The following is a 10,677-nucleotide window of genomic DNA, read 5'->3' on the forward strand; positions in this document are numbered from 1 at the left end:
CTGCTCCATCTGAAAGCATGTGAAAATACCACATTTAATAACATGTTTTTACTCCAAACTCACTTCATAACGTCAGTCGAGTGTTTGACAAATCCTTCTGTGAGATGATGTGGCTTCTCACACAGAATAAGCACGCAACATATTTCATAGTATTTAAGCAGTGATAAAGGCATTGCATTATAAATACTTTATTTTAATGAAAATAATAATAATAAATACTCAGATAAACCGCATATTGCCGTAGTCATGTGTTTATTAGTCACGTTGAATCAATGAAAGCAGTTGGATCTTCTGTTTATTCAGCTGCAGCGATAGGCATTTTCTGGGTTTCTTCTGCGAGGCGTATTTGGAGTTTCAGCGCGAGAGCGCCCTCTGGCCTTTGGATGGAGATTTACTACTGATCACAGAACCCTGCTCCACTGAAAGATACGCATGACCATCACAGCTTCTGTCAAATCGCGATTCCATTTAGATTTATCGTGCAGCCCTAGTACATTATGCATAACCAACACCTGCAGAGGCCTGATGACTTTTTACACATTACAGCAAGATCCAATCCTTGACTAAACAACATTTAGTTCAAATGTCCACTTAATCTTTAATATTTGGACATTTCTTTACAACAGAAAAGCTACAGTCTCTGTCATTTCTTGAATATGTAGACATTAAACATGCAAACTCAGAGCGAGGGCTTGAACTTTTATTTTGAAATCACGATGAACAGTTAGCATATTTAAAGATACTGATCCATTCTCCTGAGTTTGCAAAGGTTCGTGAATGATTGACATCACAAATCTGATGAAAGGCCTCACAGGTTCCCAGATGAACATTATATACTCAAACCAAACTCACAGCATCTGCAGAGATAGAGCTTGAGTCGCTAACAGTTCGTGCAGAGCAACAAACACAACACACATGCATGTAAATAATTACAATGCATGTGTTTAATTGAATTGTAACATTTGTGAATTAACAACAGCGTTATGCTTTATAACTTCTAAATGGGATTAATTTATCATGCCGTCTTAGAAAACGGTCTAATAATGCGTTTCATCAATTCTCGTGTGTGGGATTTACAATCGAGGATTTTTAAACATTTAGAGAAGAACACAATTTTCTTGTTCATTTAGTTTAAATTAGATGACACACTGTGGTATAGCATCCAGGTAGAAAGCTTCTCCGTGGATATTTTGAGCCACTGTAAACTAACTAAACAGCCAGATGCTTACCTCTCCGTGTTCAGACGCCATGATGATCAACACGTGTCTCTGTGAACGATTTAAGGCCAATTTCAGAAGAATCGGAAGTTACGTCACCTAATGATGGGAGAAACGAACCTTCTCGAAGCTTCGAATCAATTGAACTAATTGCTTCACAAAATGATTCAGTGATTCGAAGCGCTGGAAACAGCACTAGTGACGCCTGCTGGTCAGAAGCTTGTCAATGCAATACAAACTCAGGCTAAAACATGCATAAAAACTGCTTTTACAAACACATTGCACATGTTTTATTGAAAGTAGAATACATTAAATGCAATAAAAAATAATAAAATAACATTAAATATGACGTGTCCGTATATATGTGGTTTTCAAAATAGTTTATATTAATTTGCAGGGCTTTTGTTGTTTGTGTGTTTTATGGACAGCTTCTATTATAGACCAGTAAGACCTATGTTTTGTCAGTTTTCCAAGTTGTTTTATCAAATATGAAGAAATGAATTTGTACTTGTGTGTAGCTTATTTAAACAATTTAACTTAAAATTAAAAAAAACATTAAAATGGAAAAAAAAGATTTTACGATTTAAAATGGCGCTACATTAAAATGCATTAAACTAATTCAATCACTCATCAATAGAAAAAAAAATGATTTATGCCTATTTTGAATCGACTTGATTATTGCAGTGCATTTTTACTGTCCTTATGCAAAAATACAATACACAACTGAGAGACTTGTTTAGAATTATTTATTGGGTTTTTTTATGCATTTAAAGTGCATTCAATTTAACATTATTATAAAGTGGGTCTCATCTTTAATCTGTTGTAACCAGTGGAAATTAAACGTGCTTGCTTTTCGCAATGATAAAGCTCAAATATATCAGAAACCCAGCTTTGCTAGCGATGGAGAAATTAATCATTTACAAACTCTGAATCAATTGCTTCACAGAATGATTCAGTGAATCGCTGGAAACACCACACGCTGTATTAAAACCATGCATAAACACAGCTTTTACAAACAAATCCAAATGTGTTATTGAAAGTGTAATCTATTAAAATGCAATTAACTAATCATTTAATTCCATTAAACATGAAGTGTCCATATAATTTGCTTTTTATTGGCATGTGAAATTGTAGCACAAATATCACTGCTTTGAACAGTTATCACCTGAATGTATTAATAAATGACAACTGACACTGAAGATTAATAAATGCATGAAGTAAAACACAAAGGAATCAGAACACAGATGTGATTAAGAACAAGTTCCAGTGGAATCTCTTCACAATCCTCTCTGAAGCATTCAGGCCATCATTCTGGTGATCGAGCAGCAGTTTCTCTGCAGATGATGAGATTGAGATGCATCTGAAATACAAAACTGAGTTTAGAGTTACAGTAGCTCTCTTCCACTAGTTTCTGTAAAAACAGCTGTTCACGAAGGACAAAAGTACCAAGGCCTTCGCAATGTTAAAAGGAAAAGTGATAGTCAGAGGAGAACTTTGTTTTTTGGGTGACTGGGAACGTTTATGCATAATCCCCAAGTAATTATTAAAACATTCTAACAATATGGATTATAAACTCAATATCTGTTACTTTATGGAGAAGAGCAGAGATGAAGATGAGGGGAGCTGCTCACACTCACATGTCACCAATAAACTAAAAAGGAGAAAAGAACATGTTTGTTTGTAAACCAGTTACAATTTTAAAGATGAATTTGTACTTTTATTTTAGAATGAAATTACTTACATTAGGAGTGTATTGACAGTCTGTAGTTTGATCACGAGGACAGTTACAGATGAGAGAAACAAACAAACAAAAAAGCAGAAATAAAGGAACAAACAGAACTGGAATAAAAAGCAGATAGAGCAATGAACCAATGAAGACAAGAGACACCAGCAGGAAAACAGAGGACAACACTATGATCATCAGCAATGACAAAATAAAGACAACTGAACTGAAAACATGAACAAATCTAGACCGATGTGACACTTATGAACATGCGGAAAAGAAAAGCCCACACACACACACACACACAACAACAAAAAAGCGAATGAACATGCGTGGCAGCTTCCCAATTCTCCCTCAGCGTGGCAAGTTCCCAATAACGTGGCAACATCCAATTCTGTAGAACAAGAAATCATTAATTAAAATCAATCAAACTCAAACGCTGAAGGCAGATGTGCTGTAGAAATGACTGCACTGTAATGATAGCAGACTAATGATAGCTGAATTAAAGAGTCACTGACAGAATGGTCACAGAAAGTGAAAGAACAAATTAAATTGCATTCATCAGTGGGATCTGGAAACACAAACAGAACTAGAATCAAGTCAAAGCAAGTAGTTGAATAAATGATTGATGATCAACAGTTTACAGCAAACTCACAGAAACAGCAGCTGTCCGGAGAAACTCCAGTTCATCACTTCTTCTGTTGTTCTTCAGTGTTTCTTCTTCTTTTATGCATTTACTGGCGGGAGGCAAGTTAACTAATAACTAAAGGAATAAAACTAAAATCTCAGATTTGCTCCTGTAACTCTCCTGTGTGCCAGGAAGCAAAAAAGGGGATCTACATATTTGATAATTTTCATATAAAGTGACAACAAAATGCAAAAGTGTTCAAACAAAAAAAAACAAAAAAAAAGTAAGAAAAGAAAAGAAAAAAAAAAAGAAAATTCTGTAAACATTTCAGACCATCTTGCACAATCTTCTGGCTTTAAACCTTATAAATCACCTGCATATATACGCAGTTCAAGACACTAATTGGAGACACCAGGTAATCAACACAATTAAGGGAAAGCTGATTAATTAATTATACTCTAAGTGAATGATATGTAAATCATGGATGGAGTAAGCAACAAACATCAAAAGTGGGATGAAAAAAGACGTTCATTAAAGACAAGAGATTTAAAGTCACATTGTATCCAAAATAGGGCTGCACGATTAATCGCATGCGATATTTAACGCGCATCTTATCAGTGAAGCCGGTTCTGTAATCAGCGGTAAATCTCCATCACCTGCGGGCTTGCGTGTTCAGTTTGAACCTGATGCAGCGTAATAATCTTTATTCACTGTTAGAACATCTATAGACTGACTTCTGTTTACAGACAGTGATCATTAATGACAGAATGAAGATGAACAGAAGATCAACATACAGTACGTGTTACGTCACTATATTAATAAAGGTGACTTGACTTAATGCACCTTTAATAACACAGTTTGGTAAAGACACCGACACAATCTGCTCACTTCAACACACACAGAGTCAGGATCAGACAGAAATCCTGATTCAGTGACTTCAAAACACAAGGTACCATAAGATTAGATCATTAGATTTAAAGCAATGAATTTAGGAAAAGTCCTAACGCTTACACATACTAAAAAATACTGATACAAAAATAAATCTTTTATTCTGTTAAGATATGTTTAGATGTTACCCTAGAAAACACACGCAGATGTTTATGATTAAGAGAGAGATCTTTGGTCTTCTCAAGATTCTTCAGTCTTCAGATTCCCAGCGTGTCTTCAGTCAGCTGAGATCCCAGCAGGAGGTTCCCGTCACACACACACTGAGACAGACCGCCCGCTGAAACACACACACACACACACACTCAATCACCACTGAACAAGGACATGTACAGCAAGCACTGAATGAATGAGCATCGTCTCACGTTTCTGAGAGCAGATCCATGACGCCGCCTTCATGGCCACAAACTGCCACTCCACCTGCTGATCGAGTTTATACGAGTATAACCAGATGAGAGCGAGGACGGTGGCCCACACTGACCCATCCACCTGAAACACACACACCACACGTCACACACACACACACACGTCATACACACACACACACACCAGTCATGACCTACCTGAGGATATGACATCGCATAATAATAATAAATCATCTTTATTTTCTATAGCGCCTTTAATGTAACATCTCAAAGCACTTTACATAAACAAGTAAAACAATAAAATAATCCATATGTGACCATGGAGCACAAAACCAGTCATAAGGGTCAATTTTGTGAAATTGAGATTTATGCATCATCTGAAAGATGTATGGTTTGTTAGGATAGGACAATATTTGGCTGAGATACAACTATTTGAAAATCTGGAATCTGAGGGTGCAAAAAAATCTAAATATTGAGAAAATCATCTTTAAAGTTGTTCAGATGAAGTCCTTAGCAATGCATATTACTAATCAAAAATTAAGTTTTGATATATTTACGGTAGGAAACTTACAAAATATCTTCATGGAACATGATCTTTACTTAATATCCTAATGATTTTTGGCATAAAAGAAAAATGTATAATTTTGACCCATACAATGTATTGTTGGCTATTGCTATAAATATACCTGTGCTGCTTATGACTGCTTTTGTGCTCCAGGGACACATATAAACATTATAAAATAAGCAAGAAGAGAAGAAATGCATTCAAACATTCAAAAATAAAATATATAATTAATATAAAAATCTAAGTAAATCTACCCTAAAGAAATGAGTTTTACGGCAAGATTTAAAAATGAGATTTAGATTGCCTTAACTCAATAGGTAAAGAGTTCCATAGTTTTGGAGCTTGTGAAGAAAAAGCCCCATCGACCATCGATCTTAAACAGGTTGAGGGAACAGTTAACAGACCAGTTTCAGATGAGCGAAGGTCACGCATTAGTGTATAGGGAGTTTAAAGCTCTGACAAATATCGAGGTGCCAAACCATGCACACTGCACAGCCTTAAATAAGCATCAGCATTTTAAAATCAGCCCTAAACCTAACAGGGAGCCGATGCAAGGACTGTAAGAGAGGAGTGATATGATCTCTAATCCTAGTTCTAGTTAGGATTCTAGCAGCCAAATTTTGTTTAGGGTAGCATTTGAAACCCCGGCCAACAAAGCATTGCAATAGTCAATAATACAGGAGAATGCAACAGTGTTAATCAACTTCTCAGCACTGGATTTGTCCCACCTGTGCTGGTCTGTGATTGGTCACCTCGTCCTCCGTCTTCCCAAACACACCAGCCAGCGCAGCGTTCAGCTCCCAGCATCCCACTGCCTTCTGAAGAGAGACCAGCTGGAGCAAAGGGTCCTTCTGGAGCTCGGGTTCGGCTGAAACACACGCATGGATTAGATAGAAGGAAGCAGCATGATTTATGTTATGATTGACAGTAAAGCAGATCAGTGCAGACAGGATTCATTTTCAGGGCTATACACGGATCCTAGTTAAGCCTGTTTCTCAATGTTCTGAAACAGAGAGAGTTTAGCCATTTCTGAAGCTTTAACCTCAGCACCCGAAGCAGACAGACCAGCGGTGATGACGACGATGACATCACAATCCAAACGCAGTCATGATGTCATCACACACAGTTCAGCGCCGTTACATGACAAAAAATCCAGCTGATGCAAGACATGCACAAAAAAAAACAAAATCTAAACATATCCAAACTCTTGCTGTAGAAACGCGTGCATGATGAAGTGTGATGCTATCAATCCAGGCTACTACTGTATGTAATAACATGCTTTTTTCTTTTCCATCTCAAAGAAAACAACTTCTGAAATGATCTACATGCAGTGTTTTTGCACTATTTAAAGTGTTTAGAGCAACAGCACAAAAACCCTTGAGAAACATATTTGATTTCCATAAGCAGACCTTCATTAGCTGCCCATCTGTTTAAGTTTTGTTTCGTTTAAGCATATTTAAACATTCAAGAGTGCCACACCAGGAAACTACATTTACCCATAAATGGTTTGTCATTGATTCCTATGATCTATAGTTACTGTTAAGGGCAAGTAATAGAAGAAATGTTGTACGCTGATGTGGCTTATTCAGATGGGATGGAAATCCAGCACTGTACTTGTTACATAATAATATGACATCCACATCTGATCAGAGTAATGTGTTCTGAATGTGAGCCGGATGTGTTGATTTACCCCGATGTGACGCAGAAGCAGATGCAACCATCATGCTGCGTTCTGTAGATTGGAAGAAGACATGATCAGACGTTGATTTAAGAGCATTTGCTAAAAAACAAGCATTCAAAGAGTGACAATCAGACATTGAGAAAAGAACAAGACAAATTAGTGACGTGCGTGTTGGCTGCTTACTTCTAATACACGGTTCAGTGTCAACCTGCATTGCTATGAATACAGAGAGAAACTGATGAGAGCACATTCAGATATGGAGAAAAAGGCAATTAGATTAGAACAAGACAAGTTGAGTGGCGTGCCTTTTGTCGCTGCACATCTCCTACTTCCTAAAGAGCTACATCCCAAGGGAGCCGCCCTTCCTAAAAATACAGAGAGAAAAACACACATAAGAATAACAGACACTTTAAAAACACTCATCTGTCAAAATCACAAACAAAATCAAAACCCTCACACCAAACAACACACACACACACGGCTCAAATCCATCTCAAGAGCTCCAAAAACTGTCAAGTTGGTTGCATTCTTACTACTTCTATTTTTCAGTAATTAGCTCTATGTATTGGCACATAAAAACTAAAAACGGATGGTTTTTCAATTTTACTTGGTTTATCCACAGCGGGCATCTTTGTGTCACATCTTCATTATATGAACACATACAGAAATCTCAATATTTCTGTAAATTCTCTCAATATTAAAAACCAATCTTCACCAGGTTCACGAATTTCTTGTTCTTTAGACCAGGGATGGAGCTACGTCCTTTGGCCTCCCTGCTGCACAACTGCTGTTTCTTTTGTTCTTGAAAATAATTGCATTTATTTAGACGCAGAACAAAAGGGGGTCTTTTCAGACGCGCTCTCCGACTTCTCCTCAGCACCAGGCGCCAGATAAACAAGTGTGGAAAAGGTACTGATGGAAAATGAACCGTACAAGTGTGAATGCGCAATTTCTTCTTCTTCGAAATGCGTCTATCTTTGCGCCAATCATTCGTGATCCAGCTTCATCTACAGAAGAAGTGAGTGTAAGGTTTTGTAATGAATCTTTGCAAATCGCCTTTCCTGTTAATGTGCTAATTAGCAAGTTTCACGATGAACAAAGCAAACAGTCCCTCAGAGAGTGGCTCGGAAGAGAGGGGCGGAGTCAGCAGAACTCATTTGCATTTAAAGCGACATGCAACAAAACGGCTTGCTGTAGACAGAGCTGCTTTTGACAGGGTAAAAACTGTGTAGTTTTACACTACTATTGAGAAATTTTAACCAAACTATGTCACAGACTTTTCATTAAGACCCTAAAGAATCATATCAGCTTGTGGAAGATGGGCATTCGGTGACCCCTTTAAGATGGAAATAAGATCAAGACCTTCGATCACGTCATGATCTATTCTGTCGTGCAGCGCTCAAAATTGTGGACAACATAAGTCAGTCCCTCCGTAAAACAGCCTCTGAATCCTGAAACTCGTACTGAATCGTTTTCTTTGTTTTTTTCATGAATTTAAATGTGTGCAGCCTTCCGTTTGAGAGGCACCCATAGATAAGCTTTGTTGTACTGAAAAAGGCCCTGACTCTGGATTCCCAACGCCTCAGAATCCATTCTTTTTGGAATTGATTCCCAGCCCTAGTCTTATTCAAATAGCTAGCTATCTATGTAGAAACTGGCTGCCAACTGAAACAGCTCGGTGGATGACACAGTTTCAGACTCAGATGTGCTCTTGCTGTGACACAACCACAGAAACTGTGGTTAAACCAGGTAAAATAACAACTGCATCACCTATACAAAGAGATCATCAATCCAAAGAAATTAGGAAAATGATCAAACACCCTCGATTGGACCACTTGAGCTGGACTGACCCACATAAAAGGTTAAAAAGGAAAGAACAATGTATATTATTTCTTACGGCTCATTTTCGCAGGGGCACCATACGCTACAGGCCGTTGCTTCAAACCTAATAAAGAATAGAATTCCACATGTTTAGGATGTCAGCACACCACTATTACACTATTATGTGACAGGAAACTGCTTATGAAACCCCACTTCTACACAGAAGTTTAGAGTTTATCTGGTGCAGGTGTGTTTGATTGGGACTGGAGGACAGTCCTGCTCTAAACACACACAGCATCAGTGAACTTACGCTCTGTTAGCACTCTCCTCTGCAGCAGCGGCCCTTTCACTGTCTGTCTGCTGTCTTTATTAACGCCGATGAGGCAGTTAATTCCATTAGAGGCAATGGAAATAGTGCTGTCAAATAATTAATCGCGATTAATCGCATCCAAAATAAACGTTTTTGTTTATATAATATACGTGTGTGTACTGTGTATATGTATTATGTGTATATATAATTACAAACGCATACATTATGTATTTTGAAAATATTTACACGTGTTTACATATACTGTATATTTATATTCATAGAATTTATATTATATATAAATACATTTAATATATAAACATATTTTTCTTAAATATATACACTTCCGTTTGAGAGGCACCCATAGATAAGCTTTGTTGTACTGAAAAAGGCCCTGACTCTGGATTCCCAACGCCTCAGAATCCATTCTTTTTGGAATTGATTCCCAGCCCTAGTCTTATTCAAATAGCTAGCTATCTATGTAGAAACTGGCTGCCAACTGAAACAGCTCGGTGGATGACACAGTTTCAGACTCAGATGTGCTCTTGCTGTGACACAACCACAGAAACTGTGGTTAAACCAGGTAAAATAACAACTGCATCACCTATACAAAGAGATCATCAATCCAAAGAAATTAGGAAAATGATCAAACACCCTCGATTGGACCACTTGAGCTGGACTGACCCACATAAAAGGTTAAAAAGGAAAGAACAATGTATATTATTTCTTACGGCTCATTTTCGCAGGGGCACCATACGCTACAGGCCGTTGCTTCAAACCTAATAAAGAATAGAATTCCACATGTTTAGGATGTCAGCACACCACTATTACACTATTATGTGACAGGAAACTGCTTATGAAACCCCACTTCTACACAGAAGTTTAGAGTTTATCTGGTGCAGGTGTGTTTGATTGGGACTGGAGGACAGTCCTGCTCTAAACACACACAGCATCAGTGAACTTACGCTCTGTTAGCACTCTCCTCTGCAGCAGCGGCCCTTTCACTGTCTGTCTGCTGTCTTTATTAACGCCGATGAAGGCCGTGTGAACGCTGCTCACTCCGGCCTGAACGCTGAGCTCCACGATCCTGCTCCTGATGTTCTCCACACCTGCAGCTCCTCCGGCTCGATCCTGCAGCTCCAGAGAGCGGATCACAGACCGGGCCGCCAGCCAGTGGATCGTCAGCCTGCAACAAACACAAGCCTGTGATAAAGACTGGCTGATCTAGTGGCATATATATTTATATTCATAGAATTTATATTATATATATAAATACATTTAATATATAAACAACATTTTCTTATTTCATATTCTTAAATATATACATGCCTGTGTGTGTATTTATATATACATAATAAATATATACACAGTACACACACATATATATTATGTTAACAAAAACATTTATTTTGGATGCGATTAATC

General features: G+C 37.7%; 1 protein-coding gene and 1 long non-coding RNA gene across 2 annotated transcripts in view; both read right to left on the reverse strand.

Annotated features, from left to right (window-relative positions):
* Window positions 1-1,972: 1,972 nt before the first annotated feature.
* On the reverse strand, window positions 1,973-4,167 carry LOC107704200 (uncharacterized). The gene is made up of 4 exons (XR_001635918.1): window positions 3,596-4,167; window positions 2,959-3,334; window positions 2,806-2,868; window positions 1,973-2,577 (listed from the first exon to the last, which is right to left on the reverse strand). It is a non-coding gene; the product is annotated as an uncharacterized LOC107704200 (long non-coding RNA).
* A 73-nt stretch (window positions 4,168-4,240) lies between these two features.
* The window catches only part of LOC107704187 (von Willebrand factor A domain-containing protein 5A-like), a 26,374-nt gene continuing 19,937 nt past the window's right edge, over window positions 4,241-10,677 (reverse strand). The window contains exons 14-21 of the mRNA XM_016507074.1: window positions 10,218-10,438; window positions 9,984-10,031; window positions 7,430-7,489; window positions 7,308-7,340; window positions 7,134-7,175; window positions 6,172-6,311; window positions 4,879-5,002; window positions 4,241-4,793 (exon numbers count right to left, since the gene is read on the reverse strand). Coding sequence (XP_016362560.1) covers window positions 4,714-4,793; window positions 4,879-5,002; window positions 6,172-6,311; window positions 7,134-7,175; window positions 7,308-7,340; window positions 7,430-7,489; window positions 9,984-10,031; window positions 10,218-10,438 — 748 coding nt within the window. The 3' untranslated portion in view covers window positions 4,241-4,713. The remainder of the gene's footprint in view (window positions 4,794-4,878; window positions 5,003-6,171; window positions 6,312-7,133; window positions 7,176-7,307; window positions 7,341-7,429; window positions 7,490-9,983; window positions 10,032-10,217; window positions 10,439-10,677) is intronic.

Source organism: Sinocyclocheilus anshuiensis, unplaced genomic scaffold, assembly GCF_001515605.1.
Source record: "Sinocyclocheilus anshuiensis isolate Anshui unplaced genomic scaffold, SAMN03320099.WGS_v1.1 scaffold1228, whole genome shotgun sequence".
In the NCBI taxonomy this organism is placed as follows: domain Eukaryota; kingdom Metazoa; phylum Chordata; class Actinopteri; order Cypriniformes; family Cyprinidae; genus Sinocyclocheilus; species Sinocyclocheilus anshuiensis.